We start from the raw sequence: 20,531 nt of genomic DNA, 5'->3' as shown, positions 1-20,531 counted from the left end.
TCTATCATTGGGGAGGTTTTGAATGTGTTAATTTTTATTCGATACTGTCAGTATTTTTGATTTCATGAAGTTGATTTAAAACCTCCTACTGCTGCTTTAACTCTGCGAAAAGCAAATCAGGTTTCAGGTGATCAGCCTGTGGAATAGACTGACCTGTTCTCTAAACATTTATTAGCCTAATTGAGTACACATTGGCTTTGATCCTTAATAATATTAATCAAAAATTAAATATAAATAATAGAGAATATGTATATCATGTGTGTGCGTGGTTAGTGTTCATCGGCATCTCTCTTTGAATAACTCGTTCGATGTTGGCCTGTCTGTTTAGATATTAAATCTCGGCAAGCTTCTCTAGGTTTATCCAAAGTTTGATAAACATTATAAATTATTTATTTCCTGTGAAAAAGAAGAGGAAGAAGAAAGGGTAAAAAAAATTGATGCCATCGTCTCAATAGCTGTAGTGTTTATTCGTTACAAGAGTCGTTAAGCCATCTTGTCCTGTTATTTGGTTGTGTCGGCAGAGGTGTGGAAGAAAAATTGTCACATTGGGTATCTGTTAGGGGTGGGATAGAAGGGTAGTGGGTGGCAAGGCATAGCAAGGGGGTGCAAATCTCATGCATGGAGCTCCAGGCTCAAAATGTTTCCTCTGACGCAGAGTGACTTATGGACTCAGATCGATGTTGTGATGTAGTGATAAGCGAAGTGTTTTGTCAGTTTTGGTTCTGCTTTGATAAACAAAACGTGGAGTTTGTATAAATTTGTCTTTCATTAGCTATGATGTAAAACAGGGCAAAAGTTTTAAGGATGTTTTCTGGTTGAGCAGAGTGTTCTGTGGATTGTCCTTTCAGCTTTGTAAAAGCAAAGAAGGGGGCTAGAATTTTTATATCATTGCTTCTGATGAACCTTAGGTTTTTTCCATTTTCTGCTCGGTGGTTGATGTCATACATCTAATGAAATGTGGTTCTGATCTGAATAATTCCACAAGCATGACTTGATGTATGCGGTCGTCTCTGGCTTCGCCATCTCGAGTGGTTTTAAGTCACAGGTTTACCAATGTTTTGACGAATCACATTGTCTGGTTACTGATTGATTGCCTCATCAGAGACTCTGATCAGTAGAACTCTTCTGGATCAAAGTGAAATCTGTATATAATGTATTCTCCAACATTAAAACCTGAAAGTGTCTTTTGAAGCCGGAGGTCGTGTTCGCAGCTGGTGAACGTTCACTGCACTATCAGTCTCTTGAACTGATATCAAACACAGGTGCTTTAAAATTTAAGAAAGTCTGATACTTTTCCATATACTAGAAGTATCGAGATTCCAGTCACTTACGAATATCAAGTAAAAAGTGGAACATTTTATTTTATTTAAGTCCAGCCCAGTTTTACCACTTTAACACCGGTAGTAAATAAGTTTGATTTTTGTCCTTCGTTCCTTAATTGTTGAATTTTCTAGTTTTATAACATCATGATAAACCTTGATAAAATCGATATACCAATATCACTCGTGGAAATTATATCACTCGTGAAAATTTTTGGACCTGTTAAACTTTGTCCTGGCCATAACTTAAATCACAATTTTTTGCTTTGACTGGTAGGTAAATTGTAACATTATAACTAAAGACAGCCTGTTTGCGGTTAAAAAATTACCACATTTAAAGCATCGTCTAGGAAAATTTCATATTTGATTTTTGAATATTCTTTCAGACGATGGCAAAAGTAATAGCAGCTGTAGTGAAGTTCTCTCCGGACCAAACGAAGGACATTCTTGCCAAAGAAGAAGCCAAGCAAGTGAAGTTGGTAAGTGAAGGAAATTGACAGAATCTTTTATGATATGAATATGTAAAATCTTCTCTAACCCTCTAAACACCCCAAGTTGGCACAAATTTGTGTGTACTGTACTTTCGTATCCTGCTTCAAAGCACTCGTACTGACAGTATGAGCAGTATGAAGCATTGTGTTTCTATATTAGAGACCATAGAGGTTAGAAACTGTTTGTACTGTCAGTACCAGTGCTTTGAAACATGAAATGAGAGGACAGTATAGAGTGGTTTTAGCATTAATTTGAACTTCTTGGAAGTAACTTTCAGGGTTTCTGCTTTCTTTATCAAGATGCGAGAGGTGACAAACGTTGAAGTTAAAAACGAGGTTTTGAAGTCTTGTTTCCAGACAATTCTAACTGGATTTTAAAATAGTTAAGTCGTTGATTAAGGTTAATTGTCACACCTACACATTCAAGTACGTGCAATCCAAACCATTCCTTTGGGGGGGGGGGGGGTGGGACTGTCTTCATTGAGGACATCCCACAGGGTATAGCCACAAGTTACCTGAAAGCTTGATCCCTTATGAAAATTTATCATAATTGTCTTTTGATTTTAGGTCTTGATGATATTTTATTCAGCTTGAATTATACTTTCTTTAATCAGAAATGCTGATCTTTCAAGATTTGTGGTCTGTTGAGTTTCCCCTTTGCAAAGTCACCGAGTCTGATTTAATCAAATTATTCATTTTAATTTGAAAAGATAGTTTGCTAATGAGGTCTGTGATTGTAATATATCAGGTATCATATATGCGAGAAGTAGCACTTTGTCCTTGGTACTGTTTACCGTGGAACGTCATTTCAGTAGTATTGCTCGGTATTGGACTGGAGGAGTATGTCGATCATTAATGAACATAGTTCACATGGTGTGGGCAAGGTATTCTAAATTGGTAGGGAGTCATAGAAATTGAAAGCAGGGAGAAGGTGTGGTGGGGGTGGGGGGTGGTGGGGGTGAGTCATATCCTACCATCCTAATAATATTCACTTAAAAGAAGAAAAATGTGTTCTTCTTTACCGAAATATTGTGAACTCAGATTAGGGTTGAAAATTAACAACCAGTTCACAGCTAGGATCTGTTGAAAGGGTTTTCAATAAATAATCAATTTCCCACCACCTACATATTAGTCTATAAAATGGTCACCTAGGGGTTCTGTTGCTTTTCCCTATTTCTCCTGCCCCGCACTATCGTTGGACCCAAAAATGTCAACGATCGTCCTCAATCGTGGCGTTTCTCTGACTGCATGTCGATGTCGTTACTAAATCACACCCATATTTTATTTGTCATATTTATGACTTCTGTTGATTATTTTTGTTTTTTTGTTGTCTTCCTTCTGTGCACCCCCCTCTCCCCTCCCCCCACCCTCACCCATTAAGACCACTTCCATTTCAGTTTCTGATGCACCTCCCAAGCCAAATCAGCTAGCGTAGAGTCTATTCTGTCGATTTTGGTAGGTTTTTATAAACATAGTAAGTTTATTATTTTTTTTTCTTACTGCATGACAAACTGCTCCGGCATCCTCATATGGGTATCTCCATGGTTTACCACTTTACAGTACCTGCCTTGAAAGCAGCTGGGTGGTTGTACTTGACATTGTTCAGAGATGTCTTCTGCGATGCCCTACAAATTATGCATCAGTCACACAGTCACGCAGTCACATTTAAGTGACAGCATGTGACACTGGTAGTTAGATCGGCAGTGTTTCCAGTCGTTAAGTCGCACCAAGTTTTAGGTGTCAGTTATTTGAAGTGCAGACTGCTGCTTCCAATTGTTTTTCCCAGAATATTTTGTCACTTGAAGAAGAAGAAGAAAATAAATGGGAAATAAAAAGAAACAGAAAGCAGGATGAAGAATTATCAAAAAAATAGTTTTTTTCCTTGTTTTTGGATCCCTTCAATTGTCTTCCCTCATTCTTTTTTTCTCTTTTCTTCTTTATGATTATCTTTTGCTTTCTTCCGTTTATTTCTCTGCGATCTTGGAGGGAGGGCCGCTCTCCGTTACTTATGCACCCGGCAACATATGAAGTCATTGTTTTAAATAGTCTGGTACAGTATGCATAAAATCATATACCAGCAGGACCGCATGGGAACATTTTTCATATCTCTGGGATGAAATAAAACCATTTTTTGAGCTTTTGGCATGTACAGGGTGTTACGCAGAAAAGTCAAATCAGAAAACAGTTCCTTTATTCCTAGCCTGAATTTAGCCATCCATCGAAAATAGACTTTTGGTTACCGGTATTATAGCATTTCGCATGCATGTTCATGTAGGTCCATATTAGGGTTGGAAAATTTGGAAGGAATGTTTCACTCTGCTTTATCAACCATAAAGGTATTTTCAATATGGTCATTCTAATTTAAGCGTGGGTAATACGCTGTGCTTGAAGAATATTCCACATGCAAAAGCAAACCGACTGAAAACTGATTTTTCATTTTGGATTTAAAAAAAATTAAATGAGATTTTCCATGAAGCTTTTAGAGTGCAAATTTCATTTCATTTATTTCATCTATACATAAGAACAATAGAACAAAGTGGTATAGTATAAACAGGACACTAGAAAAACAATAGTAGTTTATCGAGCTAGCGACCAAAAAATAACAAAAAACAATGAAAGAAGGTAACAATTAAGAGTAGAGAAAAATAAACATGAGATAATCAATACTCAGTCAGCCTAGTTTTCAATTAGGTGGGCTTTAAGTTTGCGCTTAAACGTTACATAAGATTTAACAGTTTTATATCATTTGGAAGCACTTTCCAGGTTTTATAGCAGTAGTTGTTCAAGAGTAATTTACCGTGTTTCGAGGGATGTCTGCTAACAGAAAAATGGGTATTATTCCTCGTACTGATATCAAAATTCTGATATACAGCTTTCGGACTTCTCTGTAAAACCTAAGAGACTATACCAGCTGTAAGATTGTCTCTCTCATTTTAAAGGTCTTGAATTTGAGAGGGAATTAAACAAATAAAATCTTATTTCTTGCCAGCGTATCATGACTTCGCTGCATATTCAAATACTGCAAAGCCTATGTTTGGCTTCTGTCACTTCTGTGGAAAGATGTCCTTTGCTCTGAGGATGTGGGTTTTGACCTAATGGTGCTGAAACTTGTCTGCAATTCTGCTAAACACTCATCTTTCAGTAATCTTCAGATCTTTTTTAACCCTTTCTTGCCATGTTTTTTAAAATATGAAATTGTTCATTTTTCTTTGTCACATCTGCCAATGCAGGAACATCTCTGCAGTTTATTTTTGTATCATTTTTCTTTGATTGATACCATTTTTTTTCACCCCATATCTTCATTACTTCTGTTGTTGCAGGTGAATGGTTTTATAAGCTTTTGAAATTAATTTGACAACATATATCAATTAAGACCGACAGTTGTTTAGAACAGAGATGACAGTTTATTGCAGGGAATATAGTACATCTTTCACTGGCTTTCACATATTTTATAGAATCGTGGTAATCAAAGATGAGTTAGTTAATAGAGTCAATTCACGTTTGACGGTAAGTTTAAAGAGTTCCTAGTCAGAAATAGGTTTGAGTTTTAATAAGATGTGCATTGTTTAAAAGAAGTGTCAAGTCGGAGTGATATAAATTAGGATTTGTAAAATTGGGAAAGGAGAAAAAGAAGAGATACAGTTCAAAACTGATAGGAGAAACAAAGAAAATATGAACTTGTCGTGATTATTGAAGAATTAAACAAGAGCAGTTGAGTTTATGATATGCATGCGGTTGGAATATAAACATATTTTAAGAATAGTATAACGTAGCATTGTCTTCCATTAGTTACCTGGTATCCCCCATCTCATACCAGCAAGAGGCTTTTTAACAATGTTAAGGTTCTGTGACCCCTTGCAGACTTGCTAACCTAAATCAAGCTATTCAAGTTATCACCGGCAGATCTCAATTTTTTGTTTCTTAGTGACATCATGAAGTCAAATGTACGTAAATAACGTTAATTGTTTTTTTTAAAAGCAAACGTTTGGTGTTTCATGTAGTCGAACATATAAATCTGAAAAATCAGGTCCCAAAGTTTACCAAGAAAATGTCTTTTGCTTCATTTGTTATATCCTTCTTGGCAACCTTTATCTGATTGAAAATTTTGCCAACTAACCTGAAAATGTTAATAGCTGTAAAAGTCTGCTCAATAGTTGCCTCAATTAGTCTGAAAACGGAACATCAAATTGTTGAATTTAACAAAAAAAGGTAACAGGTAAGCTAGCCAATTTTGATAGGTCTTCAAACACATAGTAAATGATAGAAAACTGAAAGGAAGATATGTCGGACCACTGAAACTTAATGATTCCTTTTTATTTCTTTAAAAATAGATACATAAACAAATTAGGAAAATAAACAGGCAGTATTAACGTCTTGATAATTCATAAATTACTTTATTGAAATCAGACAAATCACTTTATAGTATAAAAATTTTAATTACATACAAACACCACTTGGAAAATATTTGAATTTTTTTTAACCTTTTATTTTCTTAAAAATGATATTTTTTTTTCAAAATTATGTCAACGCTTAGCCTACTGTACGTTTGTAAAATAACATCAATTTTTCTAACTGATAGGGCCTATACTTATTGGTGTAAACAATAATGTTTTTATGGAAAGGAGCAAAGGAATTTTTCCATTGTTTCAATTTTTAGACAGTTTTTTGTAATTCATTTAACTATATACTACTTTTGTGTTAGATAATAGAAGTTAATAAGGGTATTATTCTATTCAATATGAGCTTATTCCTAAAATTTCTAAGTGGCCTATAAAAAAGGAATAATTCATAACATTTTTTACAGTACAAATTGCATCCAACAAGTTCAGTGACAGTCAAAAAGTGTTCTAATGAAAATTAACAGAGGGGTAGAAGTTATGAAGTAATTCAAATGTATTGTCGTTCTAGTAAGCGAAAAAGCACATCTTTGAATTCGTGTATCACTTTGATGAATAAAAGAGTCTAAACCAGATGAGAGGGTGTGGATGGGGCAGGAGGGAGGGCAGTGGCAGAAGGGAGGGAATTGGTGGAAGAATTAACTGAGAGTGGTGTTACTTTATATAATATTAAACCAATATGTTATTATATAACCGATTTGTGGGGAGGGGAGGGGGTATGACCAGAATCTAAAATGTCTTGGACGCCACTATCGCTCACAGTGGTATATGCCAATGAAACAGATTACGAGCCAGATGTTACAGTTTGCTGATTTAATTACGTACAAACACAAATTAGATAATATTTGAATTTTTTTTAACCTTTTATTTTCTTAAAAAGGATATCATTTTGAAAATTATGTCAACGATTAGCCTACTGTACCTTCGTAGAATAACAGCAATTTCTCTAACTGATAGGGCCTATACCTATTGGCCTAACCAATAATTTTTTTTATGGAAAGGAGCAAAGGAAGTTTTCCTTGTTTCAATTTTTTTTTGGCAGTTATTCATTTAACTATATATTACTTTTGTGTTAGATAATAGAAGCTATTAATAAGGTTATTATTCCTTCATTATAGCCCTTCATTATGGGCTAATTCATGGGCTAATTCATGGGCTAATTCATAGCCCTTCATTATGGGCTAATTCCTAAAATTCCTAATTAGCCTAAAAATGAATAATTCATAACATTTTTTACAGTACAAATTGCATCCAACAAGTTCAGTGACAGTCAAAGAGTGTTCTAATGAAAAGTAACAGAGGGCAGTATGAGTTTAGTATTAAATGAAATATCAACAGCTCTTGGAATAATCTCGCTCGTAATCAGGCTAAGAACCCACAATTCTGCCTTTGTGGGTTATATTACAAAATTGCAACGCTTCAGTTGTTTTTACAACTTTACCAGAAACAAATTGTGTCAGCAGTACTGGTAAAGTTGTAAAAGATTCAAAATGTCACCGGTCGGTCCCACATGGATGACGGCATGTTTCTATCTCGTATTCCGAGGAGGAGTCAAAACACGAGAGACTCGTCACTTTGTCGAGAGAGAGACAAATCTAAGAGGTTTACGATGATGTGTCAAGCCCAATCGCTAATGTGATGCAATAGGAATGAAAGAAAGATAAAGATCATTATCGTTAAGAATAATATCACCATCAGTTAATAGAACTGTCCATTAAGAGCAATTTGCTTTTTGTTAATTGGAAATACAGAACTGCTTCTAATTCGAACATGTTCAAACTTCCCTTAAAATTTCAGAAAATAGGTTAACATATACATAAAGAAGTAGCATTGAGAAATGAATATATTAATTTGATACAATTGAAACAACACAAGTACAATGGAATATGCACAAGATAATAGATATTACGAAAATAGAATAGGAGGCCGTTTTGCTTTGAACCGGTTTTCGATGCCATCTTAAAAACCATCATATACAGAATGGCTAAATGGAAGAAACAATGGTGGGTCAACAAATTAATTAGTAATTAAAATTGTACAATGTGGGCGTGCTGGTGACAATTTTGGTCTTTTTAGCTTATTTGGGGAAAGGGGTGGGTGGGGGGAGAGGGGGTGTGGGGAATGTCATATGAATATTTAGGTATGACAGTAGAGAGATCAAGAATAGATACCTCAGGAATAAGCTATGTTAAGTTTTCACTTTTGGATGTGCTTGAGATCAAAAATTTGTTATTTTAGATCAGCCTAACTCTTCCTCAAACCATCAGGAAACTAGAGTAAATAGCTGAATAGAAGCCTTGTGAGTTGGTTTACTTGCTATATATTCCAAAGAGTGAAACTGCTTTTTTTTGTAGACCTATATCGCATTTAATCAATTTTTGTTTGTTTAACATATACATATGCAATACAAAGTTGCATTACAAAGTTATGATCTACCATTTGTCACATAGCAAATTAAACCATCTGCCAAAATTTTGCTGGAAGAAGCACCTAGGATTGTTGCTGGACCACAAATGTTCTTTTTGTAGAACTTACTGTAGTACTAAATTCTTTTCATACACGATCATCTCTGGGAATCCTGCTAAAATAGTTGCGGGCTGAATTTTGTTGTTTTTTAATTAAAAGGTCAGTCAATCATAATAAAAGATTATTTTACCAGTTGTGAAAAATGGCATTTTTTGCTTCAAAAAATTTGTGTAACTGTTTTGATTTTCTGCTTAAAATAACATGAAATGAAGTTTGTGTTATACCTGAACTGTTTAGCTGTAATTAATCTCTATTGTGAAATCTTTTTGATTTTTCGATTCCCATCTGCTTCTCGTTTCCTGTGGTAGATATACTGGGTGTTTTGTTTCATAGTTAGTTTCAGTAACACATACCCAAGTATGTACAGTAACACATTTAGACATTCTGTACAGGGTATACTAGGAGCATTATTGATCTTAATGATGTAGCTATGGGAAGGGGGAGGGGGTGTAGGATGATGACAGCTATGGGGGTGGGGGTAGGGGAGGATCAGGGTAGGTGAGGATCAGGGTAGGTGCGGATGAGGGTAGATGCTCCATATCTTTTTCTCGCCTCTGGATGGGGGATAACATACAATTTATGTACTGATGAAAATAATTTCATATCAACATTATGAAATTAGATTCATGTTGATTAGCCAAATTTGACAGACGGATCTCTGATTTGAAGCCACGTTTAAAACATGTTTCTAAATGCAGTCACGCTGTAGTTGTAAAGACATTTTGGTCAGTTTACAATACACACTGTACATTGTAATATCATGGCATCATTAATACTGATGAAAAGAAAAATTAATTTCACACCTCATGGAGTCCTTTCAAAATTTGTGTCACATGGTACTTGGGTTGAAATCTCAGATAACAACAGTTATTGAGCTTCTTATAGCCTGTGACTATGATAAGCACCTCTAAGCATATAAATGGCACGCCACAAGATATAGACATTTAACATTGTAGGTACAGCATATGCTTCATGTCGTAGTTAACGTCATACTTCAACATAGAGCCTGATGATTCAGATTATTATTGTCACATGACTTTACTGGTCTGAGGTCACTGGTTAGTATCTTGTTTCCAAATTACAGAATGTATTTACACTTTCAAATCTTTTTATATTTCTGTAAACTTGAATTATTTCCATACAGTAACTCATTAACTACCCCCCCACTCCCCCACTCCCCTTGAGATTCTTCTCTGTTATTTATACAAACTTTTGACGTTAAAATAATTCTCTGATTACAAGGATTTTTGCTCCTTCTGAAGGTTGCATGCCAAAGACTTTCAACATTTGCGTGGAATTTGATGCATCGAGCGAGTTCAGCTATCTGGACAGTTAGTAAATGAATTTTGATAGCGAATGCAATCAATTTTTATGAATATTACAAGGAATGATTTCCAGCTGATGTCAACCCTTGATACACTGAAGTGAGATTAAGAAATCTGGCTGTGGTTGAGATCGTTAGTCGCTCCATTAACATCTCAAGGATCATTAAGAAGGAACTATTTCATTGACCACTGAGGACAGGTTTGGTTGTAATGGATTTGCCATACAAAAGCCCATCAGGTCGTGGTGAAAACTCACGGGATAGTTTAAAAGAAACAAAACATCTATAGATTAAAATCATATCAGTTTATCATTCTCACATTTCTTTGTTAGACTTGCTTTTTTAATTAGTCCCGAAGAGAAAGCAGTAAAGCCGTTTATAACTGGTGCCAGTTCAGTGCACACCACAAACGGCCTATAGACCCATCTCCCATCAACTGGACAAAATGTTAGCATGCGATAAGACAGTTCCGAAAGTTAATGATGGTGAAATAATATTTAACACAGCATCTACCTCGGTTTTATTCATCATGATGATAATTCTCATACTATTAAAATTGAAAGTTATCCTAGACTGAAAGATTCGCATCTATTACCAATGTCTGTTGCATTGTGTGTCAGGGTTAATGTAAGTTTAGACAATGGGTGCTTTCCGTTACTTTCTTTTCGTAATGAGAAACACAGACCTTGGGAAAGAAAGAAGGATGGAAGGAAGGGAGTGCATGTGGTGATTCATTCTGAGTTCTAAGGAAACTTTTGAAGATCCCTCTCTTTGAATATAAACGAAAAGTTTGGACCCACTTACAGTAGTCTTATATTATATTTTGATATTTTTGATAGTTTCAAGGTCAAAATTCTTCTATTTTTAAGCTCAGTTTGAAATAGAAACATGTTTTCAATTTAGGTATTGTGTCAAAAGAAGTGTGCTAATAAAGGCTGCAGCTTCATGCAGCTAGGCTGCATTGGATACATTGGATATATTTATTGTGCTCAACACGTTCACCCAATAGGCAATGCAGGTCCCTAGTGTTTGATATTGAGTCTTCTCATCTCTGCAAGATTTTGCAGCTGTTGCAGCTTTTTTCTGTAGCTGTTGCAGCTTTTTTTCTGCAGCTGCTGCAGCTGTTTTCTGCAGCTGTTTTCTGCAGCTGTTTTCTGCAGCTGCTTTTCTGCAGCTTTTTTCCGTAGCTTTTTTTCCGCAGCTGCTGCAGCTTTTATTCTGCAGCTGCAGCTTTTTTTGCAGCCTGCTGCAGCTTTTCTTTATGATGTGGTTCCTTACCAAAATGTGTTATAGAAATCACAGAAGAGGTTTGTCTGAAATGAGACCTGTATGAGAACTGTTCCTTGGTACTGGAATTAAAAGGATTGATTGAAATTTGTTGTAAGTGGCGTGGGGTGGGGGGGGGGTTGGGGGGAGGGGTTGTTGTACAAAACTTGAGTGAAATTGAAATCAGATTGGATAAATGACAAATGATTTTCAAAGTTTTGCAATTAAGCAGATTTGAATGTGAGTTGGAAATCTGATCAAACTTGTGTAACACTGTTAATAGTTACTTTGTACATTTTGTGACCAGATTTCCTTTTTGTTTTTGACAATAAAATTATCAGGACTACTTTCCAATCAATACACGATGAAAATGCTTTTTTATAAGTGTTCCTTCAATAAAGAGGTCTTTCCGTTGGTCTGTAGATGCACTTTTCTAGAAGAGTTGATATAGAGTTGATATAGTATTGTAAAGATACAGGTGATAAACGCTTACAGTGGAATTACGACCTTCCTTTCGAACCTCTGGACATACAATCGGTGTCCATAGCCTAGTGGTTAGGGTGTCCGCATATAAAGCGGGAGGCCCGGGTTCAAATCCCGGTGGAGGCTGGAAATTTTTTCACTGTTCTGAATTTTCCAACTCATTATGATTTCAATTATATATATGTATTTACATATATATGTATCCAAAGTTATTACATTAACGAAGGGTTGTCCATGCGTTAAGACGACTTTTCATTAATATTGAACGATATGAAAACAGTTTAAGATTGAGGCATATGTGGTAATCAACCTCTGTCTCACCTGGTAGTGTAATCACAAGGGACAACTCTGTCTCTCTCCCTCTAATTTTTTTGTGGCAGGATGTCATGTCACTGCTGGTCTACTGTGGCAACCATCTATTTCTACCTCCTTACAAACCAAAGAAAATGTATCTCTTATTGCTCATTGGAATGAGACTGAGAAAACATTCCGATAAAGCCATTAACCTACAAGTTTCTGGTCTGTTCTTCGAATCAGACCGACTGGCTGTGTCATTGGCACAGTTTTTAAATGAAGAAGTTGTTGCCCAGTTGATATTAATATTTGAAGCAATATCACATTTAATTTTTTCTTGTAACCCACGGTTACAGATCAGGGGCATAAAGTTTAGTATTCACAGTTTTGCAAAGCGATTTTTAGGTTGGTGAATTTGATTTGTGATATAGACTTGTACGCTGAAGAATGTATTCTAGATTATTTGTACAAAAAAACTGCTAAATATCTTTGTCTTTGTGTAAACGGTTTCAGGGAATATAATTTAGTGTTCATACTTTGTGTAGAAGCTTTTTGAGGGCTTTGAAAATTTTTCTCTCATAAAATTATATGGTTCCTTTCTCCCCAATTCTATTATATATCTTTCAAGTTGCATAGCAAAATTTAACCATTTTGCATAGCAAGTTTGCAATGCTATACTGGATAAATAATTCCCTGGGTCTGTGAAATTTTTTCCTGTTACCATGGAGATGGTAAAATGACATACGTACATCTATTTTGTGTAGCCAAATTTGTGTAGCAAAAACTGCTACACATTTGTGTAGCAGTCTGGATCATAGTTTGCAGTACCATATTTTATATCAAATTTATTATTACTTATTATTTTTAACTTGGGGTAGGTGTAAGAATTCTCTCCCTTGCAGTAAGGAAAATAAGGGGGGGTGGAAGAGGGACAGAGTTAGTAGTCATAGAAACAGATGAAGCTTTATTACACAATGGTGTGTCTGAGTTATCATATTTTACCTCCCCTATCTTTGTTTTTTTTTCTTTATTGTTCATCTCATCTCATTTTCTCTGGTTCATTAAAATGGAATTTATTTATTTTGAATGGTCCTCTTGTTCCTCTTATTTCTTTTCTTGTTTGTTTTTTATCTGTTCCTTCTTCTACATCACTCCCTCCCTCTCTCCCCCCACCCTAGTCTCCTCTTCCAAAGTATGGAACTATATTAGTACCGATAGGCTCTGGCACAGAACTAAACAAATAAATGTAGGTACGAAAAAAAACTACATATCATATTAACCGATCTCACCCTTTATTTACCCCTCATTGTTTTTGTTGTTGCTTTAACAGGGTCGCATCATGTCCCCTTAACGAAGACTCGTTCATCAGCTTACTGCCTCATCTCTCATCACCTTGCCATCTACCATATATCCCGGAAGAGAAGAACCTGTCCGAGATTCTATCCGTAGTCTTTGGAATCAAAGCAGAGTTTGAAGGAACCAAGTCCGGGGAAAAGAGACTTATGTAATGTCTTAATTTTCGAACGAATCTCTGATAATTTCATAATTTATTTCACACAAATGGGAACTAAGATGGACGGAGGTATATATATCTTTATTACTCGCTGCAGTACTATTAATACAAAAGAGTTTTAAGGTCCCAGCAGCGCAGAAACCTTAATAACCTTAATGCCTTGGTTCTCAACTTTTCTTCCATTTAGGACCCCCCTAGGGACAAAGAAGCAATTTTCACAGATAACCTAACACAGGGAATATCACCCAGCATGGATTGGGGGTGATGTCACCAAGATTGGGGCTAGGTTCACCATGGTTTAGGGTGAGGTCATCACTATGGTTGTGGCTGAGGTCAAGAACATTTTGGTTTCCTTTCAAGAGATATCATTCTGACTATCATATTGTTTATAAGTCAGTAATATGTTAAATGCTTTTACAAACCCCTCATTCTTGAGTGGTTTCCCAATTAATTAGTTAATGATGTCGTATTGATATCACAAATTATGTAAGACAAAATCTGTGACTTTTGAAACCAAACATAAACCTAGAACCACAATACATTATTTGCATATGAATCAGGGTACAGGTGCTCTAGGCATTGATTGGTTAAACTAATTACCTTTTCTTTTTTTGGTTTAATTGAACGATTTTCAGTTAAACAGGTTAAACAAATCCTTGGTAGGAGGTATTAACGAATTATGTGTTATGATGATCAGCCAATCAGAGACGAAATACTTATTGTTATTTTATGATGTCATTCCAAGAGAATTCTTTGAATGTTTACTTAAAGACAAGGTATCCCTCATATTCCATTTATGACTAAAAATGATTCCATAATGTAGCAGACATCTAGAATAAAACAGATATTGACAGCTTACTTTTTAATTCTCAGAACAGAACTGATATACAGTGGTTTCAGATATTCCATTTGTAAATCCAAAAGCACGTTGTGACTAGAGAAGCAAAGTTAAATATGTGACGTTTTGAATTTCTCTTTGTAAAATTATGACTCTTCATGATAATTTGAGATTTATGTATACAAAAATATGGGAAATATTTTGCTTTCTCTAGATAGAATTTTAACCCCTCAAGTTGATTAAAGAAATTTGGTATGTTTCAATAAACTGAGCATGACCCCAAAATTGACGATAAAATTATAAATACAAAATGGAATAATTAGTGTCATCAATATTTTGGATTTTCCTAAACTAGATTGTTACTAGATGGTTTCTTTCCACAACTGTGCCTAATTAAGATTTGTTCTTAATTAATATTGTTTCTTTAATTAAGATTGTTTCTTTGCCTCTTTTGACCTGACTTGAAAACTTGCCCCAAGATGTACTGGCAAGAACCTGAAATTTTTTCTCTGTGTAATAATTCATGTAAATTTATATTGATTATGCCTTTAGCTTGTACGTATTCAGATGCTAGCCTAACAAAAAAGAGAAACAAAAATTCAGTCTGTAATAATAGGCTTTAAAATTACTAAAAATTCTTTCAACCTTTTCCTTTTGTATGACACTTTTGTTTAATTTTTTGATAATGCTTTTAGCTAATTTCAAGTGAAAATTTGAAAAAGCAATTTTTGTTTTAGATTTCTTACAGAGTAGGTGCCATTGCTGCAGAATGGAGTTCCCCTTACATGAATATGTATGTTAGAGGGTGAAGAGGGGGGGAGGGTGGATTTAATTGATCCTTACTAAAACTATTTTAATGCGTGGGAGGTGGGCAGGTTTGTAAGGATGTGGGAGGGGACCATGTTAAACATAAAAGTTGATTCTCCCATCAACATAAAATTATGAACCTTTTCCCTGTTTTTACTTTATTGAATGATTGTAACAATCGTTATTAAAGCTTGCTGGAGTACTCTCATCCATCCTGGTTTAAAGTTTAAAGAGGGAACAGCCTGTTGCATTGAAATCTATCTTAGGGGAGCAGCAAAAATGAAGGTTTTTGTGGAGTCTTCTGCTTCAACACTATTTTATTGATGTACATATTTCAGTTTGATGATGTCATTTAAAAAAAAAAAATTGTTGCTATTTCTTTGAACCAAGATATTATCAGAAAGTCTTACAAATTATAACTGAGATATTACTTAAAGTTGCAACCAACTTTAAAGCAAGATCATGGAGGGGCTTTAAAGGGGATTTCTTGATTTTGTATGATTTAAGCTTTTAAATGTTATTGTAAAGGTATGACAGATATTCACTTAACTGTGAATATCATTATGACGATAGGTATCTGGCAACTATACACAGTGGCGATGAATAATCTGTTGATTTGACCCAGGTGGCGACAAATATACAGGCTAGTACCGTGATCAGACATGTTCCGTTCAGTGACCACCATTATCGGGTGGTAGGCTGGTATCATGATCTTTGGAACATAGACACCTAACATCATAAATGGGATGTATGCCAAATGTGGTTAACAACAGGCTTTTTTATGAAAATATTGTTGAGGAATTGTTCTTGAATAACAAAAACTCCGTTCCTTACCAAATATATTATCCTCTGAACTGAGTCTGTCCTACAGCGCTTCCATTGACAAAGTTTTCACCAATTAATTTTTGTTTTGTTTTAATTACTAAGCTGTTACATTTAGTGTGACACAATTCCTTCATGTTCTGAATATCAGACTATGATAAAGGTTTTCACATTACTTAAAAACATAACCAATATGAAAATAAATATTTATTTAAGGAAATTATGTGGTCGATATTCTTTCAATGGGGTTAGATTATCTGGGGTACAAAAGCAAGTGAAATATAAATATTTTTTTTCGTCTAGCCGCAGCTCAATCATGTGCAATGAATCATAGTTTATCTGAATGTTATCAATATAAAATATGTATCTTGGGTTACACTCTTTCCATGCAGAGACTATATCAAATATATATATATATATATATATATCGTATAGCTTACAATGGAATTGATATTGGATAGGAGGATGGGACTGGAAGGGGAGGGGAGAGGGGTGGAAGTTTTGAAATAATTCAAATGTATTGTCGTTCTAGTTAGCGAAAAAGCACATATTTGAGTTCGATGTATCACTTTGATTAAACTAGTCTAAACCAGATGAGAGGGTTTCGGATGGGGGCGGGGGGTGGGGGTGGCAGGAGGGGGGATGTGGATGGACGAATTAATTGAGAGTAGTGTTACTTTATATAATATTAAACCAATTTGTTATTATGTAACCGATTTGTGGGGAGGGGAGGGGGTATGACCAGAATCTAAAAGGTCTTGGACGCCACTTTCGCTCACAGTGGTATATGCCAGTGAAACAGATTACGAGCCAGATGTTATAGTTTGCCGATGTTACGGAGAGACGGGATCTTACTGCATTTATTACGTTTATGTGATTTACAATTATATAGTTTATTCTTGTAGGTTAACGTTTCCGGCATTCGGAGTTTGAAGAATAGCACAAAAATATGACGCAAAGTGTCAATACCCAGAATCTAACTTACTGTTAGAATTAAGAACGATTTTATCTTTGCTTTTTGAGATGATTCTCACCTCTTTTGTTTTAATTTAAGTTGTTAGGTACTGTCCGGGTTGGTTTGATTTAATTTAGAGGGATTCGTTTGGATACGTTGGTTATTTCATTGTAGATTTTATATTGTAAGAGGTAAGTGGGAGGAAACACTTGATCTGAAAATTGTTTAGATGAAATTGTCATATTATTTTTGCATTATTTTGCAAGAAAATAAAATATTATCTCAGTTTAAAATTCAGTCAAATTGTCTTGCTGTCATCATTTGTTCAGTGAACTCTTCATTTAATCTACCACACGATCTCTTTAATATTTTTTCCTCCCACGAAACGGGTCGAAATTCAACGTTTCTCTATGATTATCAAATGGTATCCATTGAGCCTTCCCTTGGCGCCCCGAAGTTGAGTTTCTGAATGGAAACCGTAAATATAGGGGGGGAATGAGTTGCTCTTTGATCTGCATAAACTCAAACGTAGCATACTAGAAAAGGAGTTCTTGGATACCCTTTCTTGTTTTTTTTTTGTCCGGGGGGGGGGGGTTGGGGAGGGGGTGGGCACGGAAGTGTTAACACTGCTAGTTGAGTAAAAGGTGTTGGGGCTATGCTGTAAAGTGAACATGTTTTCAAAGTCTGGGCTGATTTCCATGTTACAAAGTAAATGAATGTCATGCATTTCAAGTTTACTGCTCATTTGCGAATGTCTCCCTATAGAGCAACTTCCGGCATTGGTTACGTCTTGCATTTTCAACCATCAAAGGAACTACTGGGAGTTATATAGGCGGAAGCTCAGCCTACGTTCAGTTTATATTCCAGTATAAAATTTAAATAATTGGGATACTTAAGAGTAAAAATTCAAGAAAGGCAATCAAAAGGAATAAAAATTAAGAAAGAGAATTCATAGGTAATAAAAATGAATTGCATAAGGAAGCATCTAATAAGCCAATGGGAAGCATCTTACTTCCGGTCCATCAACGTCGCGCCAGGAGTCATAGCTATTAATTGAGAGATACCCCATTATTTGTGGACACTTTAAACTGCATGCTCAGAATCATGTCACGTGACAACCCAGCGCAAAGTACATGTCGTATAGTGACAACGTGCATTGATGCAGTTCTATAGTTCAGTGTACGACAATTCAATCTTGGCTTTTCTACCTGGCAACAATGGCATGGTATTAAACCCAACTAACCGTGTATCATTTGCTCGCTGGTATTACAAAGACATCCACTATACAGCTGAACATATATATTTCAAATTATAGCCCCCAACGATACCCTTGTTTAGGAAGACTTCTGTTAAATTTCATTAACTATCTCCTGGAATTAAAAATGATGTCATTCTTTCCGTATGGTTAATTAAGGATTTATGGTCCTTAAGCAAGGTGATTACAATCAAATACCAAGTTCGGATCATACCCAGATATGTTTATATCGACTCTTGGAAAGATTCAAATTAAAAAGTCAAGACAGGGGATAGTCGGGAAGATACCCCCGCATTACTCACGCTCGATTTCTCATCTGAGTTCAAGCAGACGACTTCACTGCTGAGTAAGCTTATTACTTCATTATCTCCACCACTGTTGCTAACATGATATTAAGGAAGGCCGTTTGGGACAAAAAGCTAGATAAAAATAGATAAAGAACAGATCTGTCCCTGGGATTTGCTGAAATTTAAAAGAGAATGAGATTTCACATACGGAGCAGTATTAAATGGAAGGTTGATGAAAGATGAAAGGAAGTTATCAGGTCCTCTGTTTATAAATTTGTGGTAAAGGGTTGATATTTTTGTCCGCCGACGCTGAAGGTGTCAAGCAAGCACACTGTGCGATAACGGACATGTCACAATATACTATATTTGCTTTGATGAGAGAATTAATAGGGTTAGTTTTTAATTAGGCATACCACGCATGGGAACCACGATGACAAAATGGCCGAACCCCTCAACAATGGGGAAATGGGATATCATACTCTGAAACTTTACAGAGTAATAATTAATATAAAACCCAAAAGGTGATGTGGTCAATGAAGGTAAAAGGAAAGTGTCATACTCATGTATGAAGTTGTAATTAGTTTAATCGTTTAGAGGGTATTAATTAACGTTAATTTGTCACAGGTTATGGGATCAATGAAATTTAAAACTTGCAAAAGGTGTTTTGCAAAACCGGAAGTCTCATGTACTTGATGGGGTGTCTGGTAACGTATCTCAGGATAAATGACATCATAGTAGTCATATATATAACCAGTTAGTTACCGTATTCCAAATCGCTCTATTTATATGATTATTTCAAAGTATATAAGCAAAATTAACGTACTTTGCTGCGTATAATGTATGGCACGTCCATCCATTGTTAAGTTGTCCGATAGACAAATAATGTCAAAACGAAAGTTTACATCTAACGACATTAAACTTGTGTTCCGTGGCCTCTGCAAACATTTATTACCACTCGTGATAGTAACTTTAAAGAAACACTGTGAGTTTCCATTTACCTGATTGGTTTTATAATTCAACATTTCAAAGTTTTAATTTTTAATATCCTACTATAGAAATTTGACTTTTGTTCCATGCATTTATTGTATAAAGGCAATGACCATAGAAATGGTGTATGGTGACGGGAGGGTGTCGGGGGTGGGGGTGGGGACACAATTCCACTCACTTCATCTCAAAACGATTACAAAGAGGACGCATTACTATAATATAAAACAAACACAACAAGTAAATACAATTATGAAGGAATGTAATCGTTTTTTTGGATCCATTCGATGGATCCATTTCTGTCCAATATAGGCTCAATATGTTGCTTTAACTTATCTATCTATCGTTGTAATTTTCCAGAGTGCTCGAGATGTTGATATTATTGAAGTTGGTCCTGTCACATTGTTTCAGATTAAATAAGAAGATATAATTATGTAAATGACATTATACAAAGACTGACTATAGTTTGATTTGAGTATGTTCAAACATTATTTATTTTATCTTTGAAATTTCCAACTTATAATTTTACAATAATGAAGTAGAGTTTGTTATACATAAATCAACAAACGACGGAGGCCTGCATGAGTTTATGTGTTCTGCTTTCAAGAAAATTCAAATCACGCAAAGTAAAAAGCACACAGTATATAATTTGCAAGTCGATTATCACATTAGTTATGAAAAGTTAAGTGGAAGTATAGTTACTACTGCGCATGGCCAAGATGACGTCACGCGTCTTTGCTGACATGTCGACAAACCTTGATTCTTTTGGCTCTGCGGTTTCTTTCATGGCGACAAAGAGTGTAGAATATAAAGGAAGGCAACCAACGATGATTCTAGTGTAGCTTACAGGATTCACAGACTTCACTTATCAAAAGTAGGTCAATATTTAGAGAAGGAAGGAAAGTAAAAAACAGTCAACTAAAGATTGAAGGAGCACCGATATTTAGAAGCTTTCGGTTAGTTTACTTCA

General features: G+C 35.4%; 1 protein-coding gene across 5 annotated transcripts in view; it reads left to right on the top strand.

The window, feature by feature from the left end:
• The window catches only part of LOC139958433 (uncharacterized), a 45,490-nt gene extending 28,158 nt beyond the window's left edge, over window positions 1–17,332 (top strand). For 2 of the 5 annotated variants that reach the window (XM_071955512.1, XM_071955509.1), the window contains 3 exons: window positions 1,706–1,798; window positions 3,192–3,265; window positions 13,431–17,332. In XM_071955512.1, coding sequence (XP_071811613.1) covers window positions 1,706–1,798; window positions 3,192–3,245 — 147 coding nt within the window. In that variant the 3' untranslated portion in view covers window positions 3,246–3,265; window positions 13,431–17,332. Of the gene's footprint in view, window positions 1–1,705; window positions 1,799–3,191; window positions 3,266–3,796; window positions 3,861–13,430 lie in introns of all 5 variants that reach the window. The other 3 variants (XR_011789784.1, XM_071955510.1, XM_071955511.1) reach the window with 3 other exon arrangements.
• Window positions 17,333–20,531: the final 3,199 nt, after the last annotated feature.

The sequence above is a fragment of the Apostichopus japonicus genome, chromosome 18 (assembly GCF_037975245.1).
Source record: "Apostichopus japonicus isolate 1M-3 chromosome 18, ASM3797524v1, whole genome shotgun sequence".
In the NCBI taxonomy this organism is placed as follows: domain Eukaryota; kingdom Metazoa; phylum Echinodermata; class Holothuroidea; order Aspidochirotida; family Stichopodidae; genus Apostichopus; species Apostichopus japonicus.
The sequence above is the reverse complement of the archived record's forward strand: the minus strand, read 5'-3'. Positions and strand labels throughout refer to the sequence as shown.